An 18,783-nucleotide genomic window follows, 5' to 3' on the forward strand; every position below is an offset into this window, starting at 1 on the left:
GAGATACAGACAAAGAGAGAGAGCCAGAGAGCGAGAGAGCGAGACCTGGGAGTCATGGTGCATTTGTCATTGAAAGTTGGCAAGTGGTGCACAAGACAAATGGCATATTCGCCTTCATATCTCGGGCATTTGAGTATTGGAGCAGGGAGGTATCACTGCAGTTGTACAGGACCTTGGTGAGGCATCACCTGGATTATTATGATCAGTTTTGGTGTCCTAATCTGAGGAAGGACGATCTTGCTATTGAGAGAGTGCAGCGAAGGTTCACCAGACTGATTCCCGGGATGCCATGGCTGGCCAATGAGAAGAGATTGGATCCACTGAGCCTGCATTCACTGGAGTTTAAATGAATGAGATGGAACCTCTTAGAAACATATACAATTCTGACGGGACTGGACAGTTTAGATGCAAAAAAGAATGTTTCCGATATTGGGGAAGTCCAAAACTACTGGTCACAGTCTAAGGATAATGCGTAAGCCATTTAGGACCGAGACGAGGAGAGACCTTTTCACTCAGAGAGTTGTTAACCTGTGGAATTCACTACCACAGAGAGTTGTTGATGCCAATTCGTTAAATATATTCAAAATATGGCCCTTACGGATGGATCAAGGGGTATGGACATAAAGCAGGAACGGGGTACTGAGGTGAATGACCAGCCATGATCTTATTGAATGGTGGTGCAGTCTCGGAAGCCTGGATGGCCTACTCCTGCACCTATGTTCCATGTTTCTATGTTTCTATATTTCGTGGGACTGCCTATGATGCTGATGGTGATTCAGCCGGACTGCAGACCCCTCATAGGGCGCCCGTTGTAGACAGTGTGTGAGTGAGAGTGTTATTATTCACGCGCATGACTGGTCACGCCGGGGAGAGCAGCTCGCCCACAATATCAGGACACAGGGAGTCTGATGCAGGAACGTTCCTGCGTCTTCTCATCGTTTAATTAATTTCAGAATCAGTGTGAAGGGATATTTCCCTACATTCTTCAACTGCTGTCTGAACTTAGTCTGGGTCACGGCATAAATTGCCGTGTTTGTGCAGCAACTCAGCAGCTGCAGCATTATTCCAACGTCCATTACATAAAAAGGTATATATAAAGAATCATACCCCAAAAAGTACATCTGGGTCCATATAGAATGCACCATAAACACCGCCCACAACAGGATGAAATTGCCGGAGATAACAAACAGTAAAATGATGGAATTCCTGCGGCTGGCCATCTCAGGGTCACTGGGACACTCCCCACTGCTGGCACCCAGGAGTTGCCTGCGGGCTCTGCTGGCTAATATAATATGCCTGGCGGTGACAGTATTGAGCAGCAGAATCAGAGCAAATGGGACACATGGGGTGAGAATATAATGAAGGAATATGATTGTTGTCCAGACCGGTGAATTCAGAACATCATCTGTTATATAGCAAAACCAGGGCATGTTTTCAAGTATATAGAAATGTGTCAACATAAAATACCAGAAAATGTTCTTCAACCCGCTCAGCAAAGTCACGGTTCCCAGAACCACAGCCGCCGTTCTCTCGGTGCAATATTTAGTTTTCAGCTTCTGGCAACAAATGGCCACAAAGCGATCAAAGGTGAAACTGACGGTGAACCAGACAGAACAATCTGTGGCTGCGTGAAGTAAGACGGCGTGAATATTACAGACGTGGAAGAACCGCACGAAATGGAACTCTTTCTGATAAAGAATCGGAATGTGTCTCAGTATCAGGTCGAGGATAATGACCAGGAGATCCGTCACTGCCATGGCCACCAGATAGCGAGTGACACATCTGGAGAGACCGCACTTTCCACGAGGCAGGATCACAATCGTCAGGATGTTAACTGTCAGGCAGGGAAATAAACAGGTAAATTAAACATTAATTTGGGAGCAAGGAATAGACTCCAAACTAAAATAATTAACAATCATTGATAAGTTAATCACCAACTAAATTCAGTCATCAGCATTAAATCAGACGACCCATCCCTCAGTCAATGAGCCGCCAAATGCTTATGTAACATCATCATCGTAGGCAGCCCCTCGAAAGCGAGAAAGACTTGCTTCCACGCGAAAAGTGAGTTATCAGGTGACTGAACTGTCCAACATGGTAATTACAGTCTCTGTCACAGGTGGAACAGAGAGTGGTTGAAGAAAAGGGTGGGTGGGGAGTCTGGTTTGCCGCACGCTCATTCCGCAGCCCTCGCTTGGTTTCTACATGTTCTCGGCGACGACTCGAGGTGATCAGCGCCCTTCCGGATGCACTTTCTCCACTTCAGGTGGTCTTTGGCTAGGAACTACCATGTGTCGGTGGGGATGTTGAATTTTAATATGAAGGCTTTGAGCGTGTCCTTGAAACGAGCATTTAAAGTATTTGAACACAAATGGAAGAGATTAATTGTTGTAGCTTTTCACCTGTTGGTTTCCACTTGTGCAGAGAATATTAGACGAGAAAATATGAAAGTTTGTTCATATTCTAAGTACCTAAATTAAAATCAGCCGGGGTTGATTATCCTGAAATACAACTATTTTTGATTGAAACTATATATGAATTGCTCCCTCATTATAGAAAGATAGAAACTATAGAAAATTGTTGCAGGAGTAGGCCATTCGGCCCTTCGAGCCTGCACCACCATTCAATGAGTTCATGGCTGAACATGCAACTTCAATACACCATTCCTGCTATTTCGCCTTACCCCTTGATCCCCCTGGTAGTAAGTACTGTATCTAACTCCTTTTTGAATATATTTAGTGAATTGGCCTCAACATCTCTCTGTGGTAGAGAATTCCACAGGTTCACCACTCTCTGGGTGAAGAAGTTTCTCCTCATCTCAGTCCTAAATGGCTTACCCCTTACCTTAGACTGTGACCCCTGGTTCTGGACTTCCCCAACATTGGGAACATTCTTCCTGCATCTAACATGTCTAAACCCGTCAGAATGTTAAACATTTCTATGAGATCCCCTCTCATTCTTCTGACTCCATTGAATAAAAGCCCTGTTGATCCAGTCTTTCTTGATATGTCAGTCCCGCCATCCCGGGAATCAGTCTGGTAATACTTCGCTGCACTCCCTCAATAGCAAGAACGTCCTTCCTCAAGTTAGGGGACAAAACTGTACACAATACTCCAGGTGTGGCCTCACCAAGGCCCTGTACAACTGTAGCAATACCTCCCTGCCACTGTACTCAAATCTCCTTGCTATGAAGGCCAACATGCCATTTGCTTTCTTAACCGCCTGCTGTACCTGCATGCAAACCTTCAATGACTGATGTACCATGACACCCAGGTCTCGTTGCACCTCCCCTTTTCGTAATCTGTCACCATTCATATAATAGTCTGTCTCTCTGTTTTTACCACCAAAGTGGATAACCTAACATTTATCCACATTATACTTCATCTGCCATGCATTTGCCCGCTCAGCTAACCTATCCAAGTCACTCTGCAGCCTCATAGCATCCTCCTCGCAGCTCACACTGCCACCCAACTTAGTGTCATCTGCAAATTTGGAGTTACTACATTTAATCCTCTCGTCGAAATCATTAATATACAGTGTAAACAGCTGGGACGACAGCATATATCCACGAGTCACTGCCTGCCATTCTGAAAAGTAGCCATTTACTCCTAATCTTTGCTTCCTGTCTGACAACCAGTTCTCAATCCATGTCAGCACACGACCCCAAATCCCATGTGCTTTAACTTTGCACATTAATCCCTTGTGTGGGACCTTGTCGAAAGCCTTCTGAAAGTCCAAATATACCACATCAACTGGTTCTCCCTTGTCCACTCTACTGGAAGCAACCTCAAAAAATTCCAAAAGATTTGTCAAGCATCATTTCCCTTTCACAAATCCATGCTGACTTGGACCTATCATGTCACCTCATTCCAAATGCACTGCGATGACATATATGTGCAATAAAACCGATAACTGTAATCAAATTACACTTTGACCATTGAAGAATCAAATTAAATATGTTTGCCGGTGTTATTGATGCACTTCAGTCCCTCCGGCAGCCACCTCTCGTGGAAGGCCGCGAACGTTCCGGTGGACACCGCGTGCTCCATCTCCTGGCTTGAACGTTTCCGTGGAAGAGAGGGAGGCAGCCGGGCTGAACGATCCTCTCGACCGTCCGCTGCCTGGACCAGCTGATGGTCCGCTTGGCCATGTCCCGGAGCAGTCCGACGATGAGGATTCTGACCTCCCGCTCCCCCTCCGCACGAGGGGCCCAAAGATCAGAAGTGCACAGCCGGAGGCAACAGATTTTTCCACTGTGTTTCTCGCTGAGAGACGCACTGAACTGTGACAGATCGGCATGGGACCAAATTGCAAATTCAAATTAAAGATTGGAAATAAATGAAAGAAATCTGTCTGAACGAACATTTTGTTTGTGAATGTTAATGATGCTTGTGATCCTGTTCCACCCATCAGAAGCACTGCCATTAATGCAGAACTTGAGATGGTGACAAAGGAGACACTGACTGGAACTAAATGATCAGAGGATATTTACCCGGCTATAACATAGCGTGGACAGAACAGAGCGAACAGAGTTTCGCTTCCTCTATTCAACTCCAAGTGAGAACAAAAGAGGAGAAATTGGCTGATAAAAGGAAGGAATAAAATAATAAAAAATGGACGGCCTCTTATATGATTTCTTAATTATTGCATCACAGAAAATAACGGTAAAACTTTCACAATAAATAAATATTCATGAACTTCAGGATCTCTGAGATGATTCCAGTGATGCGATGAAGGGACTTCCCAGAAAGGGCTCCCATCTCGCTTCAGGAGTTCACACCAACATCTCCCTAGAGTACACTGCTCCCTCCCTCAGTCCAGATATTTAATGACCAGGTTCGCCTACATTACACTACACCCACCTCTGTCGAGAAATTTCATTCGCAGGTTCGCCTAACTTTCAGTGCTCTCACGTCGGTCCAGGGATTTCATTCCGAGAGGCAAATATTTTCTCTGCTCATACCTCTGTGATTGGACCTGAGTCTTTGGAATGAACATATGATCTTGGCCGCAACTCCACTTCCGTGCCCACTCCACATAACCCTGAACTCCCTTCTCGTTTAAAAATCAGTTTATCTCCATTTAATAAGATTCATAGAAGCTGCCTCCACAGCTCTCTGTCGAAGAGAATTCGAAAGATTCACGCCCCCCTGAGAGAATAAATTGCTTCTCATTTGTGATTTAAATGGGCGATCCCTTATTCTGAACCTATGTCCCCTGGTACGCATCGCTGCAAGGGTGCAGCCTTTTCACTTTATGATGCCGAGCATCCTCGGGGAGGGGGATGTTTTTATGTCAATGTGAGTTGGTTTATGTGCAGTTAATAACAGTGAGTTTCCCCAGGGATTGACTTCCTGTTATTTTCCCAGTAGGGGCAGTGAGTGACCGTGAGCTGCCCCAGGGAGGGGGCAGTGTGTGATGTCCCTCTGGGGGGTGTGGGGGGGAAACTATGTGCAGTGAGTGACCGTGAACTGCCCCGGGGTGGGAGCAGTGTGTGATGTCCCTGTGGGGGGTGGGGGGCAGGACATATTGTGCAATGAGTGAAACAGATCTGCCCCGGGGAGGGGGCCGTGTGTGATGTCCCTGTGTAAGATTAAATTGGAAGTCTCTTTGGATTGTCTGCTCAATGTACTGAAGGTGAAACTACATTATTTATTATTTTCAACAGTTTGCAAATTTTATGTGTGAATCTACCTTGAAAGAAGCGAAATGTGCGATAAACTAAGAAAGTTCTGAGCTCCCGGGTGTTATTTCCCAGTGATAATACCTGTGTTTCCCATTGATAATGTGTGATTGAAACACCATAGTCACTGGTGACAGAGCCAGATCCTTGCGTCAGCAGAAACTCCAAAGCCATGTGTTAGTCATTGCAGAAAGTAGTTTTTGAAAGAAAGTCTTTGGTTCAATTTACACTTGCAATGCCTCATCCTGAAAAATACTCTCCAAAGCCAGTGTTCTTACAGGTGGATGCAGTTTGTGATCTCCATGTGAGGTACAGTTTCTTCAGGTCATGTCCCTGAGCAGCCCCATGGATTGGGCAGTGTGTGATGTCCCTGCAGGGTGCAGTACGTTCTGAGTCTTACACTTAGCTGCCACAGGGATGGGGCACTGTTTGATGTCCCTGTGGGTTGTAGTGTCTGACCTGAGCTGCCCCAGGGAGGGGGCAGTGTGTGATTTCCCTGTGGTGTGCAGCGACTGACCCTCAGCTGCTATAGGGAAAGGGCGTTGCGTGATGTCCCTGTGGGGTGCAGTGTCTGACGCTCAGCTGCACCACGGAGCGGGCAGTGTGTGATGCCCCTGCAGGGTGCAGTACGTTCTGAGTCTGACCCTTATCAGCCACAGGGAGGGGGCAATGTGCGATGACCCTGTGGGTGCAGTGTCTCACCCTAAGCTGCCCCAGGGAGGGAGCAGTGTGTGATGTCCCTTTAGGGTGCAGTACGTTCTGAATCTTACACTTAGCTGCCACAGGGATGGGGCAGTGTGTGATGGCCCTGTGGGTTGCAGTGTCTGACCTTAGCTGCCCCATGGAGGGGGCAGTGTGTGATTTCCCTGTGGTGTGCAGTGACTGACCCGCAGCTGCTATAGGGAAAGGGCGTTGCGTGATGTCCCTGTGGGGTGCAGTGTCTGACGCTCAGCTGCACCAGGGAGCGGGCAGTGTGTGATGTCCCTGCAGGGTGCAGTACGTTCTGAGTCTGACCCTTATCAGCCACAGGGAGGGGGCAATGTGCGATGACCCTGTGGGTGCAGTGTCTCACCCTAAGCTGCCCCAGGGAGGGAGCAGTGTGTGATGTCCCTTTAGGGTGCAATACGTTCTGAATCTTACACTTAGCTGCCACAGGGATGGGGCAGTGTGTGATGGCCCTGTGGGTTGCAGTGTCTGACCTGAGCTGCCCCATGGAGGGGGCAGTGTGTGATTTCCCTGTGGTGTGCAGTGACTGACCCTCAGCTGCTATAGGGAAAGGGCGTTGCGTGATGTCCCTGTGGGGTGCAGTGTCTGATCCTGAGCTGCCCCAGGAAGCGGGCAGTGTGTGACGTCAATATGTGGTCGGGGGAGGGGGGAGCACTTTGAGCAGTGAGTGACTGTGAGCTGCCCCAGGGAGTGGGCAGTGTGTGATGTCACTGTTTGGTGCAGTGTCTGAACATCAGCTGCGCCAATGAGGGGGCAGTGTGTGATGTCTCTGTGGGGGGTTGGCACTTTATGCAGCGAGTGACCCTGAGCCGGCCGTGTCTAATGTCTCTGTGGAGAGCAGTATGTTGCAATTATGACCCTGAGTTTCCCCAGGGAGGGGATAACGTGTGATGTCCCTGTGGGGAGCAGTGTGTTCAGTGTCTGACCCTGAGCTGCCCCAGGGAGGGGATAATGTGTGATATCCCTGTGGAGTGCAGTGTGTTCAGTGTCTGACCCTGAGCTGCCCCAGGGAGGGGATAATGTGTGATATCCCTGTGGAGTGCAATGTGTTCAGTGTCTGACCCTGAGCTGCCCCCGGGAGGGGGTAATGTGTGATGTCCCTGTGGAGTGCAGTGTGTTCAGTGTCTGACCCTGAGCTGCCCCCGGGAGGGGGTAATGTGTGATGTCCCTGTGGAGCGCAGTGTGTTCAGTGTCTGACCCTGAGCTGCCCCAGGGAGGGGATAATGTGTGATGTCCCTGTGGGGTGCAGTGTGTTCAGTGTCTGACCGTGAGCTGCCCGCGGGAGGGGGTAATGTGTGATGTCCCTGTGGGGTGCAGTGTGTTCAGTGTCTGACCGTGAGCTGCCCCAGGGAGGGGATAATGTGTGATGTCCCTGTGGGGTGCAGTGTGTTCAGTGTCTGACCGTGAGCTGCCCGCGGGAGGGGGTAATGTGTGATGTCCCTGTGGGGTGCAGTGTGTTCAGTGTCTGACCCTGAGCTGCCCCAAGGAGGGAGCAGTGTGTGATGTCCCTGTGGGGGGTGGGGGGTTGGGGTCAGGGGGTGGCACTTTGAGCAGTGAGTGACTGTGAGCTGCCCCGACGTTGGGGCAGTGTATGATGTGCCTGCGTAAGATTAAATTGGAACTCTCTTTGGACTGTCTGCTCAAAAGACTGAAGCTGACACCACACTGCGAATAGTTCAGATTTTATTTAAGGATAAGCGAGAATTAATAACGGAGTTGAGCAGAAGTTTTCTAATTAAAAATGAGAATGATATTACTCGTGATGGTGATTTGGGAAGGAGGAAGGATTATTCCTCGTTCCTGCTACTGATATACCGTCTGCCCCTCTCTGGATCGGTGCCTTTCCTGACACGACCACGATGAGAATAATCCAAATTCATGAAGATACACCCCAGGAACTGAGCCACCAAAAAATCTGTCCAAGGGTGTATCTCCTGGTGTGGGTTATTAAAAATATAACACTCACACGTAAGGTCATTTATCGAGAAAAGTGTTGTTTATTAAAACCAGATTAATCAACGGAGATCCAGCCTCATTAGTACCGTTACTGACTGCTCTCAACGCCGATCTCATGGGACAAGCTACGCAGTTACATTCTTATATAGTTCAAATACAGTCAAAATGGTGGAACTACGCGGGGAAGTGTTCTATTGGTTAATACAGGTTACAGCAATTTCATTTGGTGGTACAGTAACATTAATTTTATTGGATACAGTAAATTCTAATGATTCCATTGGTTCATTCAGTTCTGGCGACTGTTGCTGTGGAAAAGCCTCTGCAGGTTTTGTGTTACTTTCCTGCGAAGCTCTTCCCAGGCTAATTCTCAGGCTCATGTTCTTGGCAGACATATGGCTACCGTCTGCTTAAAAGAGGCATTGTCCCTGTTATCTCCTGTGGCTGGAACATCGTGGCCTCCTCTCATTATATTTGTGAGGTGTCTACATAAATCTTATGGGTGCACTAATCACCTTAGAGAATTTCTCTGACTGTAGTGTTTCTGCCTAACACAGCTGTTCTACCATGAACGCACTTTAAATTTTGCTCTCAGACTTTCTTACTTTATTTAAATTACACCTCATTACTTTACCCCTAATTCAGGTATTTCGCTCTTACACTCCTATAGATCCACATCTTCCCAGTCTGGAGCCTGGGACCCTCTGTCTCCAGGCATTGGTTTTGACAGATCTTATCTTCAACCTCAGTACAAGCTTTTTCTGTTATGTTTTTCAGCTTCCATGCTGACGACGCAACACAGGATTTTGATAGTAATGAGTCCTAACTAAGTGCATTACAATTTGAAAAAACGATTTATAATTTATTATTTTCAACAGTTTGCAAGTGCTCTGTGTCATTCTACGTTCAGAGAAGTGAGATGAGCGACAAACTAAGACAGATCTGAGCTCCTCGGTGCTATTTCCCAGTGATAATACGTTTGTTTCCGAGTGATAATGTGTGATGTAACACCATAGTGACTGGTGGCAGAGCCAGGACCTTGCGTCAGCATAAAATCCAAAGCAGTGTCTTTGTCTTTGCAGAAGCAAGCTTTTCAATGAACGTCTTTGGTTCATTTTACACTTGCAATACCTAATCCCTCAAAATATACTCCGAAGCCTGTATTCTTACAGGTGCATGCATGTTGTGATCACCCTGTGAGGTGCATGTCCCTGAGCTGCCCCAGGGAGCGGACAATGTGTGATGACCCTGTGGGGTGCAGTTTCTCATTCTGAGCTGCCCCAAGGAGGGTGCAGTGTGTGATGTCCCTGTGGTGTGCAGGGAATTCAGTGTCTGGCCCTGAGCTGCCCTAGAGAGGGGCAGTGTGTGATGTCCCTGTGGGGTGCAGTAAGGCGTGAGTCTGTCCCTAGGCTGCCCCAGGGATGGGGAAGTGCGTGATATCACTGTGGGGTGCAGCGTCTGAGCCTGAGCTGCCTCAGAGAGGGGCAGTGTGTAATGTCCCTGTGTGCTGCAGTGTCTGACCCTAAGCTGCTCTAGGGAGCGGGCTGTGTATGCTGTCCCTATGCGGTGTGGCTTGTTCAGTGTCTGCCCCTGAGCTTCCCCGGGGTGCAAGCAGTGCGTGATGTCCTGTGGGGTGAAGTAAGGCGTGAGTCTAACCCTGAGCTGCCCCAGGGAGGGGGTAGTGTGTGTTGACACTGTGGGGTGCAGTTTCTGACCTGAGATGCCCCAGGGAGGGGCGGTGTTTGATGTCCTGTTGGGGTGCAGTGTCTGACCCTGAGCTGCCCCAAGGAGCGGGCAAAGTGTGATGATGATGTGGGGTGCAGAATGCTCAGTGTCTGACCCTGAGCTGCCCCAGGGAGGGGGCAGTGAGAAATGTCCCGGTGGGATGCAGTAAGTGGCGAGTCTGACGCTGAGCTGCCCCACGGAGGGGCAGTGTGTGATGTCCCTGTGGGTGCAGTATGTTCAGTGTTTGACCCAGAGCTGCCCCACAGAGGGGCAGTGTGTGATGTCCCTGTGGGTGCAGTATGTTCAGTGTCTGACCCAGAGCTGCCCCACAGAGGGGCAGTGTGTGATGTCCCTGTGGGTGCAGTATGTTCAGTGTTTGACCCAGAGCTGCCCCAGGGAGTGTGCAGTGTGTGATGTCTCTGTGGGTGCAGTATGTTCAGTGTTTGACCCAGAGCTGCCCCAGGGAGGGTGCAGTGTGTGATGTCCCTGTGGGTGCAGTATGTTCAGTGTCTGACCCAGAGCTGCCCCAGGGAGTGTGCAGTGTGTGATGACCCTGTGGGTGCAGTATGTTCAGTGTCTGACCCAGAGCTGCCCCAGGGAGTGTGCAGTGTGTGATGACCCTGTGGGTGCAGTATGTTCAGTGTTTGACCCAGAGCTGCCCCAGGGAGGGTGCAGTGTGTGATATCCCTGTGGGTGCAGTATGTTCAGTGTCTGATCCAGAGCTGCCCCAGGGAGGGTGCAGTGTGTGATGTCCCTGTGGGTGCAGTATGTTCAGTGTCTGATCCAGAGCTGCCCCAGGGAGGGTGCAGTGTGTGATGTCCCTGTGGGTGCAGTATGTTCAGTGTCTGATCCAGAGCTGCCCCAGGGAGGGTGCAGTGTGTGATGTCCCTGTGGGTGCAGTATGTTCAGTGTCTGACCCAGAGCTGCCCCACGGAGGGGCAGTGTGTGATGTCCCTGTGGGTGCAGTATGTTCAGTGTTTGACCCAGAGCTGCCCCAGGGAGGGTGCAGTGTGTGATGTCCCTGTGGGTGCAGTATGTTCAGTGTCTGATCCAGAGCTGCCCCAGGGAGGGTGCAGTGTGTGATGACCCTGTGGGTGCAATATGTTCAGTGTCTGATCCAGAGCTTCCCCAGGGAGTGTGCAGTGTGTGATGACTCTGTGGGTGCAGTATGTTCAGTGTCTGACCAAGAGCTGCCCCAGGGAGTGTGCAGTGTGTGATGACCCTGTGGGTGCAGTATGTTCAGTGTTTGACCCAGAGCTGCCCCAGGGAGTGTGCAGTGTGTGATGACCCTTTGGGTGCAGTATGTTCAGTGTTTGACCCAGAGCTGCCCCAGGGAGTGTGCAGTGTGTGATGTCCCTGTGGGTGCAGTATGTTCAGTGTTTGACCCAGAGCTGCCCCAGGGAGTGTGCAGTGTGTGATGTCCCTGTGGGTGCAGTATGTTCATTGTCTGACCCAGAGCTGCCCCAGGGAGGGTGCAGTGTGTGATGTCCCTGTGGGTGCAGTATGTTCAGTGTCTGACCCAGAGCTGCCCCAGGGAGGGTGCAGTGTGTGATGTCCCTGTGGGGTGCAGAATGTCACAGTCTGACCCAGAGCTGCCCCAGGGAGGGTGCAGTGTGTGATGACCCTGTGGGTGCAGTATGTTCAGTATTTGACCCAGAGCTGCCCCAGGGAGTGTGCAGTGTGTGATGTCCCTGTGGGATGCAGTATGTTCAGTGTCTGACCCAGAGCTGCCCCAGGGAGGGTACAGTGTGTGATGTCCCTGTGGGTGCAGTATGTTCAGTGTCTGACCCAGAGCTGTCCCAGGGAGGGTGCTGTGTGTGATGTCCCTGTGGGGTGCAGAATGTCACAGTCTGACCCAGAGCTGCCCCAGGGAGGGTGCAGTGTGTGATGACCCGGTGGGTGCAGTATGTTCAGTGTCTGACCCAGAGCTGCCCCAGGGAGTGTGCAGTGTGTGATGACCCTGTGGGATGCAGTAAGTGGTGAGTCTGACCCAGAGCTTCCCCAGGGAGGGTGCAGTGTGTGATGACCCTGTGGGTGCAGTATGTACAGTTTCTGGCCCAGAGCTGCCCCAGGGAGGGTGCAGTGTGTGATGACCCTGTGGGTGCAGTATGTAGTGTCTGACCTAGAGCTGCCCCAGGGAGGGTGCAGTGTGTGATGTCCCTGTGGGTGCAGTATGTTCAGTGTTTGACCCAGAGCTGCCCCAGGGCGGGTGCAGTGTGTGATGTCCCTGTGGGTGCAGTATGTTCAGTGTCTGACCCAGAGCTGCCCCAGGGAGGGTGCAGTGTGTGATGTCCCTGTGGGTGCAGTATGTTCAGTGTCTGACCCAGAGCTGCCCCAGGGAGAGTGCAGTGTGTGATGACCCTGTGGGTGCAGTATGTTCAGTGTCTGACCCAGAACTGCCCCAGGGAGGGTGCAGTGTGTGATGTCCCTGTGGGTGCAGTATGTTCAGTGTTTGACCCAGAGCTGCCCCAGGGAGGGTGCAGTGTGTGATGACCCTGTGGGTGCAGTATGTTCAGTGTCTGACCCAGAGCTGCCCCAGTGAGGGTGCAGTGTGTGATGACCCTGTGGGTGCAGTATGTACAGTGACTGACCCAGAGCTGCCCCAGGGAGGGTGCAGTGTGTGATGTCCCTGTAGGGTGCAGTATGTTCAGTGTCTGACCCAGAGCTGCCCCAGTGAGGGTGCAGTGTGTGATGACCCTGTGGGGAGCTGTATGCTCAGAATCTGACCCTGAGCTCTCCTCACACATACTTTTCTCGGGGACATTTCCGCGTCTCTCAGTTGGAATTAAATTGTGGGACATCCCCATCTGCTGGACGCAGGTGGCACTACTGAACAGATCGTGATGGCTCAGATCATTCACAGAGTCATCGAATAGCAACATCCGGCCAGGAGAATTAATCTTATTTTCGGTTGTATTGACGACATACTTGGTAATTTACAGTATTGGTAGTAAGCCTTTAAAAAGACCATCATTCTTTCCTTTGTTTGAAAAATATCCAGAATATTAACCACAGCTCAGGTACAGTTCAGACATGGATGTGATTAAAACTAGCACTAACATCAGAAGTCACAAGGGGAATCTTTTGTGAACTGCTCGGTGTGTGTTTCAGCAGATAGCTCTAATAAGTACCTCCCTTCCCACACTGGGAGCAGGTGAACATAGACATCGAGAAACAGAGAAAATAGGTGCAGGAGTAGGCCAATCTGCACTTCGGGAGTGCACCGTCATTCAATAAGGTCATGGCTGAACATTCCCTCAGTACACCTCTCCTGCTTTCTCTCCATACCCCTTGATGCCCTTAGCTGTAAGCGCCATATCTAACTCCCTCTTGAATATATCCAATGAAGTGGCATCAACAACTCTCTGCGGCAGGGAATTCCATAGGTTAAGAATTCTCTGAGTGAAGAAGTTTCTCCTCATCTCAGTCGTAAATGGCAAACCTCATGTCCTAAGACAAAGTCCCTTCCTAACATCGGAAACATTCTTCCCACATCTAACCTCTCCAGTTGCCTTAGAATCCTGCACGTTTCTATGAGATCCCCTCTCATCCTTCTAAACTCAAGTGAATAAAGGCCCAGTTGATCCAGTCTCTCCTCACATGACAGTCCAGCCATCCCGGGAATCAGTCTGGTGAACCTTCGCTGCACTCCCTCAATAGCAAGAACGTCCTTCCTCAGATTAGGAGACCAAAACTGAACAAAATACTCCAGATGAGATCTCACCAAGGCCCTGTACAAGGCCCTGCAGTAAGACCACCCTGTTACTATACACAAATCCCCGTGCTATAAAGGTCAACATTGTAATTTGCCTTCTTCACTGCCTGCTGTACCCGCATGTCAACTTTCAACGACTGATGAACCATGATACCGAGGTCTCGTTGCATCTCCCCTTTTCTTAATCTGGCGCCATTCAGATAATATTCTGCCTTCGTGTTTTTGCCACCAATTGCAAATTATACCTCATCTGCCATTCATTTGACCATTCACCTGACCTGCCCAATTCAATCTGCAGCCCTTTAACGTCCTTCTCACAGCTCACACCGCCACCTAGTTTAGTGTTATCAGCAAACTTGGAGATATTACACTCAATTCCTTCATCTAAATCGTTAATGTATGTTATAAAGAGCTGGGGTCACAGCACTGAGCCCTGCGGCACTCCACTAGTCACTGCCTCCCATTCTGAAAAGGACCCGTTTATCCCGACTCTCTGCTTCCTGTCTGCCAACCAGTTCTCTATCCACGTCAGTGCACTACCGCCAATAACATGCGCTTTGATATTGCACACCAATCTCTCGTGCGGGACCTTGTCAAAAGCCTTTTGAAAGTCAAATACACCACATCCTCTGTTTCTCCCTTGTCCACTCTGCCAGTTACATCCCCAAAAAATGCCAGAAGATTCGTCAAGCAGGATTCCCCTTTCATAAATCCAAGCTGACTTGGTCCGATCTTGTCACTGCTTTCCAAATGCGCTGCTTTTTCATACTTAAGGATTGATTCCAACATTTTCCCCACTACTGATGTCAGTCTAACTGATCTATAATTACACGCTTTCTCTCTCCCTTCTTCTTTTAAAAGTGGTGTTACGTTAGCTACCCTCCAGTCCATAGGAACTGATCTAGAATCGATAGACTGTTGGAAAATGATCACCAATGCATCCACTATTTCTAGGGCCGCTTCCTTAAGTACTCTGGTTGCAAACTGTCAGGCTCCTGCTATTTATCGGCCTTCAATCCCATCAATTTCCCGAAAACAATGTCCTGCCTAATAAGGATATCCTTCAGTTCCTCCTCACTGAACCCATTGTGCCCGCGAACATTCGGAAGGTTATTTGTGCATTCCTTCGTGAAGACAGAACCGAAGTATTTGTTCAATTGGTCTGCCATTTCTTTGTTCCCCATTATAATTTCACCTGAATCCACTTGCATGCGACCTACATTTGCCTTCACTAATCTTTTTCTCTTCACATTTCTTTAGAAGCTCTTGCAGTCAGTTTTTACGTACCTGCAAGCTACCTCTTGTAATCTATGTTCCCCCTCTCAATTAAATCATTACTCCTCCTCTGTTGAATTCTAAATTTCTCCCAGTCCTCAGTTTTGTAGCTTTTTCAACCAATTTCTATGCCTCTTCCTTGGCTTTAACACTATCCTTAATTTCCCTTGTTAGCCATGGTTGAGCCACCTTCCCCGTTTTATTTTTACTCCAGACAGGGATGTGCAATTGCTGAAGTCCATCCATGTGATCTTCAAATGTTTGCCATTGCCTATCCACCGTCAACCCTTTAAGTATCCTTTGCAAGTCTATTCTTGCCAATTCACGCCTCTTACCGTCGAAGTTACCTTTCCTTAAGTTCAGCACCCTTGTTTGGCGAATTAAATGTGCCACTCTCCATCTTAATATTGAAATATACCATATTATGTTCACTCCTCCCCAAGGGGCCTCGCACAAAAAGATTGCTAGATAGACCCTTCTCATTACACATCACCAGCTCTCGAGTTGGTTCCTAGACATATTGGTCCAGAAACCATCCCTAATACACTCCAGGAAATCCTCCCCCACCGCATTGCTACCAGTGTGGTTAGCCCAATCAATATGTAGATTAAAGTCGCCCATGATAACTGATGTACCTTTATTACATACACCGCTTATTTCTCGTTTGATGCTGTGTCCAACATCACTACTACTGTTTGGTGGTCTGTACACAAGTCCCACTAACGTTTTCTGCCCTTTGGAATTCCGCCGCACCACCCATACCTATTCCACATCATCCAGTCTAAAGTTCCTCCTTATTATAGCATTACTTTCCTCTTTAATCAACAACGCCACCCGGTCTTCTTTTCCTCTCTCCTAACCTTCGAAATGTTGAATACCCCTGGCTGTTGCGTTCCCAACCTTGCTCAACCTGGAGCCATGTCTCTGTGATGCAAAATACATCAGAGCTATGCAATGCTGTCTGAGCAGTTAATTCGTCCACCTTATTCCGAATACTCCTCACATTGCGGCACAGAGCTTTCAGGCTTGTCTTTTTAACACACTTTGCCTCTTTAGAATTTTTCTGTTGTGCGGCCCTTTTTGTTTTTTGCCTTAGGTTTATTTGCCCTCCACCTTTACTATTCCCCATTCTATCTTTTGCTTCTGTCTCCATTTTACATCCCTCTGTCTCCCTGCATAGGTTCCCATCCCCCGTGATGTTAGTTTAAGTCCTCCCCAACATCACCAACAAACACTCCCCCTGGGACATTGGTTCCGGTCCTGCCCAGGTGCAGACCCTCCGGCTTGTACTGGTCCCACCTCCCCCAGAACCGATTCCCATGCCCTAGGAATTTGAACCCTTCCCTCTTGCACCACTTCTCAAGCCACGTATCCATGTGAGCTATCCTGCGATTCCTCCTCTGACGAGCACGTGGCACTGGTACCGATCTTGAGATTACTACTTTTGAGATCCTAGCTTTTAATTTAGCTCCTACCTCCCGAAATTCGTCTCGTAGGACCTCATCCCTTTTTTTTTACCTACATCGTCGGAACCGACAGCACTATGACAATTGGCTGTTCACCCTCCCTCTTCAGAATGTCCTGCACCCGCTCCGAGACATTCTTCACTGTTGCACCAGTGAGGCAACATACCATCCTGGCATCTCGGTTGCGGCTGCAGAAACACCTATCTATTTCCCTTACAATCGAATCCCCTCTCACTAGAGCTGTCCAACTGATTTTCCTGCCCTGCTGTGCAGCAGAGTCACCCACGGTGCCTTGACCTTGGCTGCTGCTGCTCCACCTGATGAGTCATCCCCCTCAAAAGTACCCAAAGCGGTGTATCTGTTTTGCAGCTGGCTGGACGCATGGGACCCCTGCACTCCCTTCCTTGCACTGCTCTCCTCAGTGTCAACTCACTGATGCACCATCAAGCGGGAGGGATGGGTGGATCCATTGCCATACACGGTACGTTTAACAGCGTAAGGTCATAAGAACATGAGAAATAGGAGTAGGAGGAGGCCACACGGCTCTTCGAGCCTGCTCCACCATTTAATACGACCATGCCTGATCTGATCACGGATTCAGGTCAACTTCCCTGCCTGTTCCCCATAACCCCTTATCCCTTAGCCCACATCAGTTAAGAAACTGTCTATTTCTGTCTTAATTATATTCAATGACCCACCTTCCACAGCGCTCTAAGGCAGCGAATTGAACACCTCTACTAAGCTTTGAGAGAAGAAATTCCTCCTCATATCAGGTTTAAATGGGCGTTGCACCTCCCCTTTTCCAAATCTGCCGCCATTCAGAATATTAGGAAAAGGGGAGGTGCAACGAGACCTGGCTGTCATGGTACAACAGTCATTTAAAGGTGGCATGCAGGTATAGCAGGCGGTGAAGAAGGCAAATTGGTTGTTGGCCTTCATAGCGAGGGGATTTGAATATAGTAGCAGCGAGGTCTTACTGCAGTTGTACAGGGCCTCAGTGAGGCCTCACCTGGAATATTGTGTTCAATTTTGGTCTCCTAATCCGAGCAAGGACGTTCTTGCTTTTGAGGGAGTGCAGCAAAGGTTTACCAGACTGATTCCCGAGATGGCAGGACACATATATGAGGAGAGACTGGAGCGACTGGGACTGTATTCACTGGATTTCAGAAGGATGAGAAGGGATCTCATAAAAACAACTAACATTCTGACCGGACTCGACAGGGTAGATTCAGGAGGAACATTCCCGATGTTGTCGAAGTCCAGAACCAGGGGACAGTCTTAGGATAAGGGGTAGGCCATTTAGGACTGAAATGAGGAGAAACGTCTTCACTCAGGGAGTTATTAAGCTGTGGAATTCCCTACTGCAGAGATTTGTTAATGCCAGTTAATTGGATAAAGTCAAGAGGGAGTTAGATATGGCCCTTACAGCTAAATGGATGAAGGGTTATGGAGAGAAAGGAGTAAATGGGTACTGAGGTGAATGATCAGCCATGATCTTATTGAATAGTGGTGCAGGTTCAAAGGGCCGAATGGCCTACTCCTGCAACTATTTTATATGTTTCTCTGTTTTTAATGTCCCCTTATTCTAAGATTTACCTTGTTTCTCTCCGCTGTGAATCCACTGCAGTTCCAGGGGTTTCGTGGACTGAGTGAATCCCTTCGCACGCCCGTGGCAGGTAAATAATCTCTCTCCAGTGTGAACTCTTTGGTGTGTCAGCAGATGGAACGAGTGCGTAAAAGACTTTCCACAGTAAGAGCCTCTGAGTTGTAGCTCTCGTCAGTGTGAATTATCGCGTGCTTCTGCACGCCGGATGAATTATTGATTTGCTTCCCACACACGGCACAGAACTCCCTCCCGATGATGTGAACACGCTGATTATTTTCCAAATATCACTATTACTACCCTAACGCTTTTGGACTTCACAATAACTTGCCTAAATTATTGCTCCTTGATTTCTCTCCCAACGCATCATTTGTCGGCGTGGAAGTAAGCCCTCTTCATGCTTGACCAAACTTCAAGAATTTTTTGAGGATTTAACGAGTAGAGTGGACAAGGCGGAACCAGTGGTTGTGGTGTCTTTCAAAAAGCGCTGGACAAGGGCCCACACAAGAGATGGTTGTACAACATTAATGCACATGGTATTGGTGGTAATATTTTGATGTGGGTAGAGATCTAATTGGCACACAGGAAACAGAGTCTCGGGATGAACGGGTCCTTTTAAGAAAGGCAGGCAGTGACT

The 18,783-nt window shown here is 48.9% G+C and overlaps 1 protein-coding gene across 1 annotated transcript; it reads right to left on the reverse strand.

Moving 5' to 3' along the window:
• Positions 1–841: 841 nt before the first annotated feature.
• Positions 842–1,916, reverse strand: LOC139243126 (probable G-protein coupled receptor 139). The gene has a single exon (XM_070870704.1). It carries the CDS (start codon positions 1,755–1,757, stop codon positions 933–935), a length of 825 nt encoding a protein of 274 aa, XP_070726805.1. The 5' UTR covers positions 1,758–1,916; the 3' UTR covers positions 842–932.
• Positions 1,917–18,783: the final 16,867 nt, after the last annotated feature.

The sequence above is a fragment of the Pristiophorus japonicus genome, unplaced genomic scaffold, assembly GCF_044704955.1.
Source record: "Pristiophorus japonicus isolate sPriJap1 unplaced genomic scaffold, sPriJap1.hap1 HAP1_SCAFFOLD_162, whole genome shotgun sequence".
Classification (NCBI taxonomy): Eukaryota; Metazoa; Chordata; class Chondrichthyes; family Pristiophoridae; genus Pristiophorus; species Pristiophorus japonicus.

Coding starts and splice junctions, on each gene's coding strand:
- LOC139243126 (XM_070870704.1), bottom strand. CDS start 1,757: ATGGCAGTGACGGATCTCCTGGTCATTATCCTCGACCTGATACTGAGA.